Source organism: Rhincodon typus, chromosome 10 (genome assembly GCF_021869965.1).
Source record: "Rhincodon typus isolate 14 chromosome 10, sRhiTyp1.1, whole genome shotgun sequence".
Taxonomy (NCBI): Eukaryota; Metazoa; Chordata; class Chondrichthyes; order Orectolobiformes; family Rhincodontidae; genus Rhincodon; species Rhincodon typus.
In genome coordinates, this window is record NC_063341.1 from 80,268,658 (window position 1) to 80,282,174 (window position 13,517).

Genomic DNA, 13,517 nt, shown 5'->3' on the forward strand with positions numbered 1-13,517 from the left:
ATCATTACCATTAGTAATCATTACTCTCTGTTAGATCAATCATTACCGTTAGTAATCATTACTCTCTGTTAGATCAATCATTACCGTTAGTAATCATTACTCTCTGTTAGATCAATCATTACCATTAGTTTGATTAATTCTTACTGTAACTACTGTACCATAACTAATTAAACTAGAGTAATCATTACCATTAGTAATCATTGCCATTATTTTGATTAATCATTACTAATATTAATCATTACCATTTCTAACTCAACTCAAGTCATTATTACTATTGAACAGGACTATAAATGTGTCAGGGCAGTGAGATCCCTCGGGCAGTTTCTTGCATGAAGGAGACAGACAGAGAACATAGAATCTTGTAGCACACCAGGAGGCTATTCATTCCATTATCACTGAAACAGCAGTTCAATTAGTTGATAGTCTCCTGCTCTGTCTCCTATCTCTATAAATGTTTTCTTTTTAACCATTGATCTAACTTCCTTTTGAAAATTATTATTAGAGACAAAAACAGAAATTGCTAGAAAATCTCAGCAGGTCTAGCAGCGTCTGTGGAGAGAAATCTGAGTGACCCTTCCTCGGTTCTTATTAGAACTGCTTCTACTGCTCTTCACAACTTGCTGTATAAAATAAATTCCTATTTGTCCCTTGGTGTTTTTTGGGCAGTCATGTTAGTCTAGGTCCCTCTGCTTAACCTCCTGCTTCAGGAAACACTGCAGTCACTGAGAATTGCAGCATAGAAGGAAACAATTTGGCCGTTGCCTCTATGTTAGTCGTTAATCAGCTCTAGTCCATTTTCTAGCACTTGACCTGGAGCCATGTATGTTGTGGTGCTTCAAGTCATCTAAATACTTCTTAAATGTTGTGATAACTTCTGCTTCTCCTGTCCTTTCAGGCAGTGAGTTTCAGATGAGTTTCACCACCTTCTGGGTGAAAAACATCTTCCTTAAACTCCTCTAAACCACTGCCCCTTGCCTAAAATCTATGCCCGTGGTTATTGACCCCATTACAAAGGAGTAAAGGTTCTCCCTATCTACCTCATCTCTGCCCCTCAAGACCATGTAAACATCAATCGAAGCTCTCTCAGCCTTTTCTCTTCTGAGGAAAACAATACCAGCCTATCAGGTCTCTCTTTCTAGCTGTATCACTGCAGCCCAGGCAACATCCTGGCTTTGGATTGAACGAGATCATTTCCAAGCAAAATGGTTACCTTTTCCTAAAGGTTCTTTTTGAACAAGTTTATGAATTAGTCTCTTCACACTGGTCTAGAAAACTATCTTATTGCAGATTCTAGAAATTCTTCCTCCACAGCATTGATGCTCATTAATTTTATCCAGACTGTATACAGATTGAAGTAAGTCATGATTATTGCATTCCTCTTGCTACACACACCTTCAGTTTACAGTTTTAGACAATGCCCTACATCACTACAACTGCTTGGCAGCCTATAAATCACTCAGTCCAATGATTGATATCCGTTGTTTTTTATTAGCTTATGGAAACAGGTAAGATACTCATTGTTTTGTTGTGTGTGTGTCTGCATGTTCCTGTGTGAGACTGTGTATGCCTGTATGGGTGTTTGTGTGTGTCTGTGTGGGACTGTCTATGTCTGCATCTGTGCAAGACTGTGTGTATGTGTGCATGTGTGTGTGTGAGTGTGTGTGTGTGTGAGTGTGAGTGTGCGTGTATGTGTGCGTGTGTGTGCGGGAAAGTGTGTGTGTGAGAGAGAGTGTGTGTGAAGTGAGTGTGTGTGAGTGTGAGTGTGTCTGTGTGTGTGTGAGTGTGTGTGTGAGAGTGTGTGAAGTGAGTGTGTGTGAGTGTGTGTGTGAGTGTGAGAATGTGTGTGTGAGAAAGAGTGTGTGTGAGTGTGTGTGTGTGAAGAGTGTGTGTAAGTGTGTGTGTGTGTGCATGTGTGTGAGAAAGAATGTGTGTGTGAGAGAGTGTGTGTGTGTGAGAGAGAATGTGTGTGTGTGAGGAGAATGTGTGTGTGTGTGTGTCTGTGTGTGTATGTGTGTGTGAGAGGGAGAATGAGTGAGTGACTGTGAGCATTCAATTAATATTTGCAAAGGAAAACCATTTTTACTGATTTTGCAGAAACAACAAACCAGACTAATAGGATAAGCTCACCAAAGTGAGCAGAGCCACAATGGGCTAAATCTCTTCGTTCTGAAGTGTCTGATCCTATCATTTTCGGATTAAGCTGCTTTATTTTGATCCGAGTAATATTATATGAATGTGGGATGTGGAAGTCCCTGGCAAGAACAGCCTTTATTGCTGGTAAGCTTACTAAACTACTGCCTTCTGTTTGTAACAAAGTGCCCTGCCTAAGCCACCAAGAGGACAATCACACATCTGCAAACAGAAGCCATGTGGGCCAGACACAGTAAAGAACAGCAGGTTTCCTTCTTTAAACGACAGAGACAATGGATTTTATGATAAGTTAATAGTTTCACTGTCACTACCAGTAATGTTTTTTCTTATCTCGATTTATTCAGTGAAGGAATTTTAATTCTCTTAAATTTAAAATAACTCTCTTTATGAGTGGGATGATTAATGCTATCGTTTGGGCAGTGTGATTATTCAATCATTCTAAGGCTCGTTTACAAACCTATGAACTAGGGAAAGGAGTAGCCCATTGGCCCCTTGAACTTGCTTCAATAAGATCATAGTTGATAGATTACTCCACATTCCCATCTGTTCCCAAAAACCTTTCTTATCAAGAATCTCCATACCTCTGTCTTAAAACAAAACTAGGATTCTGTTCCACGGCCCTTTGAGGAAGAGAGCTTGAAAGACATATGCTAAAAGACATATGCTACTGTGTCTGTGTGGGACTGTCTATGTCTGCATCTGTGTGAGACTGTGTGCATGTGTTTGTGGGGAGTGTGTTTGTGCATGAGAGCGAATGTGTTTGTGTCTGCGTCAGAGTGTGTATGTGTGCATGTGTGTGTGTGTATATATATTCAAGATATATTCATGGGACATGAGTGTCACTAGCTGGGCTAGCATTTATTGCCCATCTCTAATTGCCCAGAGGCCAGTTAAGATTCTACCGCATCTCTGTGGATCTGGAGTCACAAACGGGTCAGAATTCCCTCCTTAAAGGACATTTGTGAACCAGATGGGTTTTTACAACAACAATACTGCTGCTGTTAGACTAGTTTGGGATTGAATTCAAATTTCACCATCTACCATGGTGGGATTGAAATCTATACTCCTAGAATATTAGCCTGGGACCTTGTTTACGGGCTCAGTGATGCTACCATGACATCAGTGACCCCCATGCTCATCAAGGATAAAAATACAACCGCTTATTTTTAAACAGTGACTCCCTCATTCTAAACTTTTCGACAAGAGGAAACAGGCCCTCCTAGTCAAGACACCAAGGAGCTCCTTTATTGGAAAGGAATCGTCTCTTACTCTTCTAAACTCCAGCAGATACAAACCCATCCTGGCCAACGTTTCCTCACTAATTCCAAGATATTGAACCTTCTGTGATATGTATCCAATACATGTACATTCTTCCTTAAAAAGGGGGGCCAGCCCTGTGCTCGGGATCCAAATGTGGCCTCACCAGCCCATAAATAAATGGAGCATAAGCCCCTCCACACTCTTGCATTCATTCTGCTTGCAATAAGATATAACGTTCTATTATTATATGGGAGAAACGGTACAATTGTAATGGGAGTGTAGGACCTGTGTGTGCATACATCATTGATGGTGACAGGACAGATAGACAAAGAAGTTAATAAAGCAGATAGTATCTTGAGCTTTATCAATAAGGCACAGAGTACAAGAGTAGGGAGGCTATAGTGACCTTGTATTAAACCCTGGTTTGGGTTTTAGCTGGAATCTTGCTTTTGAGAGGTGCACTTTAGGAAAGATGTTAAGGCATTGGGCAGGGTGCAGAAAATATTCAGGGGAATGGTCCCATGATGAGGAACTTCAGTTATGCAGACAGCTCAGGACAATGTCCTTCTTGGAGAAAAGAAAGTTGAGAGGAGATTTGATCAATTCAGAATAAACAAGGAAGAAAGCTTTCCCATTGGTAAAAGGATTAACAACATGAGAGGGCACAAGTTTAAGGTAATTGGCAAAAGATGCAATGGCAGCATGAAGAGGAATATTTTTACAGGAGTGTGTATTCAGGATCCAGAATACACTGCCTGAAAGTGTGATGGAGGCATGGTCAATCAAAAAATTTGGCAGGGAATTGGATCATGATTAAAAAGAGGAGAAAATGAAGAGTAACGGGAAAAGGCAGAGGAGAGGCACCAGGAAAATTGTTCATTCGGAGCACCTGAACAGACATGATGGAGCGATCTGTGCTGTAATCGTTCTGGGATTCTCTGAATATTCATTGGATGCAAATGCATGAGAAGTAGGAAGCCCCCCCCCCCCCCCCCCCCCCAAACCTTGCCATCATGTGGCAGTGTCAGATCCAACTCAATGCAAGCAGGTTACTGACTTTATCTTCAAAACAAACCCATAGATGGGGAGGAGATGGCCTAGTTTTATTATCACTGGAATGTTAATCCAGAGGCCCAGCTAATGCTCTGGGGACTTGGGTTCGAATCCCACCACGGAAGATGGTGGAATTTGAATTCGATTAACATCTGGAATTAAGAATCTAATGATGACCGTGAATCCATTATCGATTGTCGGAAAAACCCATCTGGTTCATTAATGTCCTTTAGGGAAGGAAACTGCCATCCTTACCTGGTCTGGCCTACATGTGACTCCAGACCCACAGCAATGTGGTTGACTCTTAACTGCCCTCTGGGCAATTAGGGATGGGCAATAAATACTGCCTAGTCAGCAACTCCCTCATCCCATGAATGAACAAAGGGGAAAAAAATTTTCAAAATGTTAGCTCCCACCTAAATAATGCTCCTTCTTCATTACATTTCCTGCTCTGGGTATCACGATTAAATTCCTCCCTCAGTGACTGTTAGTTACAGGCATTTGGAAGAGATTACTTATTTTTCCATTTCTGGGACTGTAAACAGAAATGGAATTCAGGGAATGCTATGACTGAAATATCAGGATAGATTTGTAACTTGAAAACTAAGGGCTGTATACTTTTTCAACTGTGGAATTCAAGTTCTGATTGAGAGAATTGGAGACTGAGCTGCATTGAGAGTCTTTTGAAATAAGGAAATTCCCCCGACAGCAGCCCTCGCATTGGTTGAACTGCACAATGTTAAAGGATCAAAGTGTCAGGTAGCAGAGAGAGAAACCTCCAAAGCCTGCAGACAGAAAACATCCATCTCTCCCTCTCTCTCTGTCTGTCTCTGCATGAAATGTAGACAAAAAAACCAAAGAAACTGAAAAGAAAGAAATCTAATAAGACCTCGCTCCACCTGATCAACTATTCACCCGACAAATAAAGTTTGTCACCAATGCGAAAAGTCAGATTGTGCAATAATTTATCCTCAAAATCCAGGTTTTTGATCTACGGGATTTTGTGTTGCCTGACTACATTCTTAGTCACCCATAGTATCTGTGTAAAACTGTCCTTTTTTTCCCTTGTATTCTTTCATGAGATATGGGTAACACTGGCTAGGCACCATTTATTGTGCATCCCTAATTTCCCAGAGGGCAGCTAGGAATCAACCACATTGCTGTGGGTCTGGAGTCACATGTAGGCCAGACCAGGTTAGGCTGGCAGTTTCCTTCGCTAAAGGACATTAGTGAACCAGATGGGTTTTTCCAACAATTGGCCATAGATTCATTCATCATCATTAGACTCTTAATTACAGATTTTTAAAAAAAATTCCACTATCTACTATGGTGGGAGTTGAACCCAGGCCACCAGAACATTAGGTGGGTCTCTGGATTACAGTTCACTGAGAATACCACTAGGCCATTGCCTCTCCCATGTTTTCTGAATTGCGAATAAACATATGTGTGTATAGATGTTTGAATTACTGTAGTTTAAGTGTGCAGTATTATCCATTTCTCCATCGCTTGTTAAACTCAACATAACAAATAGTTATTGCTCTGTTAATGATGAAACCTGGTGTGAATTGCTTTTGTCTCAATTAACAGTCAGTCAGGCAAATTTTCATTGTGTGGTCTCTTTGGGATTTTACACATTTTGAGATGGCCTGTGGAACAATGGGGCAGAATTCCTGGCATGCCTTTTCCAGTTAAAGCAGAACACAGCAATAGAGGCAGAATTCAAATTTGTAGAAGTGTAAAATCCAACATTTGTGAAGTATTTGAGTTGATGTTATCCTGACAAAGTAAGACAAGCAGGCAAGTATTGAAGTTGGAATTATCTCACGATGAGAAGATTACATTGTCTCAGATACAGTTGATGTAACAGAAAACCTCTTCACCTTGAATTTGTATTGGATTTCTACAAGGCTTAACACAAAACAAATAACATTGGAAGATTTGCTAAAACTTGTTAAATAGAAACATCATTTTTACTAAGGGATTAGTCTCATGAACAAGCTGGAAGCGTCAGCATCTGATTTCACAATGCTGCTTTTGACCAAACATGACCTTGGTGAACATGCTCATTGGAAACAGTCCATTTCTACCATTCTTGTGACTCCTGACCTACACAGGTGGCAGCGCCTCACAGCGCCAGAGACTTGGGTTCAATTCCCACCCTTGGGTAACTGTCTGAATGGAGTTTGCACATTCTCCCGGTGTCTGCCTGGGTTTCCTTCCACACAAAGATGTGTGGGTTAGGGTGGATTGGCTATGGTAAAATGTCCATAGTGCCCAGGGATGGTCCAGGCTAGGTGGGCTAGCCTGGGAAATGCAGTGTTACAGGGATAGGATGGGGTGGGTCCGAATGTGATGTTCTTTGGAGGGTTGGTGTGGATTCGATGGCCTGCTTACACACTGTGGGGATTCTATTCCACCAATGTCAGGATTTTAAAATTCTTACTTTTACTTACAGCACTAGACTCTCTTTAGCTCTATAACGTCCTCCAGCCCCTAGGGCTTCCCAATCTCTGTAACTTCCTCTAGCCCCTGAAACCCTATAAGACCTCTGCACCTATTCTGACCTCCTGGCATTGGTTTATATTGGTACATTGTTGGTGACTGGGCCTTTAGCTGTTAGGCTCCAGGCTGTGAAATTCACCTCTATCTACTCCTTCTTTACACAGATTCCCTAAAACCCACCTCTTTGTTAAAGCTTCTGTTAAGTTTTAACAGCTCGATGTGGCTTGGTGTTTGAAGTGCCTCGGGATGTTTCGCTATGTAAATGCAAGCTACTTTTGTTTAATCGACTGATTGAATGTTGGGATGGGGGAGGCAGAGGGCGATAGAGAGATGGAAATGGGGTATCTAACTTTAGTCAAAGTGACTGCACAGTTGGCCTGCTCTTTCAAAACCACCCCCCATCCCCACCCCTCAACCACCTATCGAACTGTTAACTGCATTTGGTGAAAACAACTTCCCTTAGTAAGTTAGTAAATAATCCACTGGGTCCCAGAAAATAATCCAGGTCTTGGAATCCTTACCTGGATCCCATCTTTTCCTTGAATCCCATCTTCTCCAACTGGACCTGGTTCTCCCTAGATGAGAAGGAAAGAGCGGCCATTACTTTTATCGTGGGGAAAGAAATGTAAAGATTGTAGAGTCATTATGGCCATAGAGAGAGGCCATTGAGCCCATCAAGTCCAGACCAGTTTGAAGGTTTACCATGTAACTATCATTTGTCTTACGAAAATAAATGGAAAAGTTATGAAATGTAGGCAAACGAGTTTGATAGAGTTGTAGAGATCTATAGCACAGAAAAAGGTTCTTTGGCCCATCATTTCTACACTGGTCAAAACGATACCTAACTATTCTAATCCCATTTCCCAACACTTGGCCCATAGCCTTGTATGCCTTGGCATTGCAAGTGCACATTTAAATACTACTTCAATGTTAAGAGGGTTTCTGCCTCTCCCACCCTTACAGGCTGAGTTCCAGATTCCCACCACCCTCTGGGTGAAAACATTTTTCCTCATATTCCCTCTAAACCTCCTGCCCCTTCCCTTAAACCCATGCCCCTGCTCAGCGAATCTGTCCATCAAGGGGAAAGGTTTCCTCCTGTCTATGCCCCTCATCATTTTCTCCATCTCAATCATTTCCCCTCTCAATCACCTCTCCTCTAAGGAAACCAATCCCAATCTGTCCAATCTCTCTCCAGCCCTGGCAACATCCTGGTAAATCTCCTCTCCCCCCTCTCCCGTGCTATCGCATTCCTCTTATAATGCAGATTGCGCATAATACTCTCGCTATGTGGGTCAATGTGGATGTGCACAAGGTTTTTCCAGTTGTGGTGGGGGAGGGGTGAGGAAGACTAAATCTCAGGGTCATTAATATAAGACATTCACTGATAACTTCAACTGGGAATTCAGGAGAAACCTCTTCGCCCAGAGAGAGAGGGGGGGAGGAATGTGGGACTCGCTCCCACTGGGAATAAGTGAGATGAACAGTGTCACAGGAACAGGAGAATGCTATTTAGCCAATCTACCTCCTCCACCATTTAATAAGATCACGGCTGACTGGACACATCAATGGATTTTACACACACTATCCCAATAAGCCATTGATAACCAAAAAAATTATTGTCACAAGTCACATGACACCAGGTTATAGTCCAACAGGTTTATTTGAAAACACAAGCTTTCGGAGTCTTACCCCTTCTTCAGGTGAAGCGTTTACTCCATCTGATGAAGGAGCAGCGCACCAAAAGCTTGTCGTTTCAAATAAACCTGTTGGACCATAACCTGGCGTTGTGTGATTTCTGGCTTTGTCCATCCCAGTCCAACACCAGCATCTCCACATCAAAAAAATTATTAATCTCCACTTTAAACATAGATAAAACCTGAGCTTCCACAGCCCTGTGGAGTAGAGAATTCTAAAGCTTCACCATTAACTTCATGATTATTATACATTATTTTTAAATTGTGCCCCTGGTTCTACATTCCTAATCCAGGGGAATCATCTTAGTTCCATCTATCTGGTCGATTCCTCTAAGTATTTTTTTGGTTTCAATGAGATCACCTCTCATTCTTTGAAACTCTAGAGAATACAGGCTCAGTTTGTCCAACTCCTCTTCAGTGGACAGTCCCACCATCCTGGGAACAAGTGAGGTGGATCTTTATTGTGCTCCCTCTGTGGCAGTAATACCTTTCCTGAGATAAAGAGACCAAACCTTTACACAGTACACCAGATGTGGTCTGAAAACACAGAACATAGAACGGTACAGCACAGTACAGGCCCTTCGGCCCACGATGTTGCGCCGACCTATTATCCTAACTTTACTGTAAGCTGAAGCAAGACTTCACTGTGCCTGTACTCAGTTCCTCTTGTGGTACATTGAAGTGGAGGTGCTGGTGTTGGACTGGGGTGGACAAGGTCAAACATCACACGACACCAGGTTATAGTCCAATAGGTTTATTTGAAAACACAAGCTTTTGGAGTACTGCTCCTTTGTCAGGTGAAGTGGAGGGGGGCATACATACACAGGATACATAGGCGGAGAGATAATAGCAAGATAATTCCAGGTAATTAACAGTGTCAACAGATAAATACAAATGGTGTGAGTAGAGCGTTGACAGGCTAAACAACATGTTTGCAGTGATCAAAAGTATCAAACGATGTGAGTGAAGTGTCAACAGCTGAGTAGCAAGTGAAGGGATGACCTATGAATCAATTAATTAAGACTACATAGAAGGGGAAGCTGAGTGAAGACATGGAGGGAGAAAGGGATTGAGGAGAGGCTGATAGGGTGAGACGCCGAGGGCCTGGAAGGAAGCTGATACAAAACATAAAGACCAGCATGGAGCAGATGAGTCAAATGGCCAGTTTCTGCGTATTCTTGACAATTAAAAGAATTGCAGATAGTTAATGAATTTCAAATTCTTTCTTTAGAAAACTCTCCTGCTGTGAAGATTCATGACAATGATTGTGCGCTACAGCTAACTCAAACCTGAATTTTGGAAAATTATTCTGTGGATAATTTACTGCCTTTCATGTTGGTGACCAAGATATTCCGAAGTCTATTCAGTGTTTTATTTACACTATGATAGCATTGGTATGGTTTATTAAACATGGATTTAAAAATGTTTGTAGATCACAGCTGTCAACTGTCTTTCTTGTTGGCTGATTAATGGTGAAAGTTAAGAAGCCAACTTATTCATGAACTGTGTATGATCCATAAAAATAAAAACTACAGGAGCAGATTTAGGGAAGTGTGTTTCCATGTTTATGAAATAGAGACAGACGAAAAAGAACTAGATTTATATAACACAGGTCGCTGCTGCAATGTCGGGAGCAAGATGGTCAAATTGTGCACAGTAAGATCGCATAAATAGCAAACTGATAATGACCAGAACATCAGTTTGCATGAAACAAAAATAGAAATTGCTGGAGAAATTCACCAGGCCTCACAACATCTGTGGAGAGAAAGCAGAGTTGATGTTTCAAGTCCAGTAACCCTTCTTCAGAACGTTGACTCTGCTTTCTCTCCGCGGATGTTGTGAGGCCTGGTGAATTTCTCCAGCAATTTCTATTTTTGTTTCATGCAAACTGATGTTCTGGTCATTATCAGTTTGCTATTTATGCGATCTTACTGTGCACAATTTGACCATCTTGCTCCCGACATTGCAGCAGCGACCTGTGTTATATAAATCTAGTTAAACAGATAAATAAAACCAGGAACCGCAGATACTAAAGATCTCAAACACAAACAGAAAACTCAGCAGGTCTGACAGCCTCTGTGGAGACAGAAAGCACAGTCAATGTTCTGAAGAAGGGTTACTGGACTTGAAACATCAACTCTGCTTTCTCTCTTCACAGAGGCTGTCAGACCTGCTGAGTCTTCTGTTTTCATTTGACATCTTTAGTATCTGCAGTGCCTGGTTTTATTTATCTGTTTGCGCGAGGTTGCTTGAGAGAGCAACATTAGCCAGAGCACCAGTGAGAATTCACGAAAAAGAGTGTGGAAAGAGAACATTAACCTCAGTGGAGCAGAGTTTCAATCTAAAGACTGATCTGGAAGAGATCCCATTGATAGTGCAGCACCTCATCAGTCAGTCAACACATTTCATATTTGTCCCCATTCCAGGATTCCAGTACATGAACTGAAAGCTTCTGACTCAGAGATAAGAGTGCTAGCCTCGAAACTACAGCTAACATTTAGCTTCAGAGCACTGCAGCAATAACATTGCGGGCAGGACAGATATGTTACCAGTTCTTCCAGCTATCGAAGCAGGAGCTAGACACTATTCGAGAGAAAAAAAAGCCTGGTTCGGCCACATCTGGAGTATTGTGTCCAGTTCTGGTCATCTCATCACAGGAAAGATGTGGAAGCGTTAGAAAAGATGCAGAACGTAGAACATAGAACATAGAACATAGAACATTACAGCGCAGTACAGGCCCTTCGGCCCTCGATGTTGCGCCGACCTGTGAAACCAATCTGAAGCCCATCTAACCTACACTATTCCATTATCATCCATATGTTTATCCAATGACCATTTAAATGCCCTTAAAGTGGGCGAGTCTACTACTTTTGCAGGCAGGGCATTCCACGCCCTTACTACTTTCTGAGTAAAGAACCTACCTCTGACATCTGTCTGATATCTATCACCCCTCAATTTAAAGCTATGTCCCCTCGTGCTAGCCATCACCATCTGAGGAAAAAGGCTCCCACTCTCCACCCTATCTAATCCTCTGATCATCTTGTATGTCTCTATCAAGTCACCTCTTAACCTTCTTCTCTCTAACGAAAACAGCCTCAAAACCCTCAGCCTTTCCTCATAAGACCTTCCCTCCATACCAGGCAACATCCTGGTAAATCTCCTCTGCACCCTTTCCAATGCTTCCACATCCTTCCTATAATGCGGTGACCAGAACTGTATGCAATACTCCAAGCGCGGCCGCACCAGAGTTTTGTACAGCTGCAACATGACCTCATGGCTCCGAAACTCAATCCCTCTACCAATAAAACCTAACATACTGTCCACCTTCTTAACAACGCTATCAACCTGGGTGGCAACTTTCAGTGATCTATGCACATGGACACTGAGATCTCTCTGCTCATCCACACTACCAAGAATCTTACCATTAGCCCAGTACTCTGTATTCCTGTTACTCCTTCCAAAGTGAATCACCTCACACTTTTCCGCATTAAACTCCATTTGCCACCTCTCAGCCCAGCTCTGCAGCTTATCTATGTCCCTCTGTAGCCTGCAACATCCTTCTGCACTATCCACAACTCCACCGACTTTGGTGTCATCCGCAAATTTACTAACCCATCCTTCTACGCCCTCATCCAGGTCATTTATAAAAATGACAAACAGCAGTGGCCCCAAAACAGATCCTTGAGATACACCACTAGTAACTGAACTCCAGGATGAACATTTCCCATCAACCACCACCCTCTGTCTTCTTACAGTTAGCCAATTTCTGATCCAAACCGCTAAATCACCCTCAATCCCATGCCTCCGTATTTTCTGCAATAGCCTACCATGGGGAACCTTATCAAACGCTTTACTGAAATCCAAATACACCACATCAACCGCTTTACCCTCATCCACCTGTTTGGTCACCTTCTCAAAGAACTCAATAAGGTTTGTGAGGCACGACCTACCCTTCACAAAACCGTGTTCACTATCCCTAATCAAATTATTCCTTTCTAGATGATTATAAATCCTTTCTCTTATAATCCTTTCCAACACTTTACCCACAACCGAAGTAAGGCTCACTGGTCTATAATTACCAGGGTTATCTCTACTCCCCTTCTTGAACAAGGGGACAACATTTGCTAGTCTCCAGTCTTCTGGCACTATTCCTGTAGACAATGACAACATAAAGATCAAAGCCAAAGGCTCTGCAATCTCCTCTCTAGCTTCCCAGAGAATCCTAGGATAAATCCCATCCGGCCCAGGGGACTTATCTATTTTCACACCTTCCAGAATTGCTAACACCTCCTCCTTATGAACCTCAATCCCGTCTAGTCCAATAGACTGTATCTCAGTATTCTCCTCGACTACATTGTCTTTTTCCTGTGTGAATACTGACGAAAAATATTCATTTAGCACCTCACCCATCTCTTCGGACTCCACGCACAACTTCCCACTACTGTCCTTGACCGGCCCCAATCTGACTCTAGTCATTCTTTTATTCCTGACATACCTATAGAAAGCTTTTGGGTTTTCCTTGATCCTACCTGCTAAAGACTTCTCATGTCCCCTCCTGGCTCTTCTTAGCTCTCTCTTTAGGTCCTTCCTGGCTAACTTGTAACTCTCAAGCGCCCGAACTGAGCCTTCACGCCTCATCTCTACATAAGCCTCCTTCTTCCTCTTGACAAGAGATTCAACTTCTTTAGTAAACCACGGTTCCCTCGCTCGACCACTTCCTCCCTGCCTGACAGGTACATACTTCTCAAGGACACGCAGTAGCTGTTCCTTGAACAAGCTCCACATTTCAATTGTGCCCAGCCCCTGCAGTTTCCTTCTCCATCCTATGCATCCTAAATCTTGCCTCATCGCCTCATA

At 42.4% G+C, this 13,517-nt stretch overlaps 1 protein-coding gene across 1 annotated transcript in view; it reads right to left on the reverse strand.

Moving 5' to 3' along the window:
- Positions 1–13,517, reverse strand: part of LOC109924952 (guanine nucleotide exchange factor VAV3-like) — a 203,142-nt gene that overhangs the window by 151,750 nt on the left and 37,875 nt on the right. Inside the window, exon 15 of the mRNA XM_048601574.1 lies at positions 7,488–7,541. Coding sequence (XP_048457531.1) covers positions 7,488–7,541 — 54 coding nt within the window. The remainder of the gene's footprint in view (positions 1–7,487; positions 7,542–13,517) is intronic.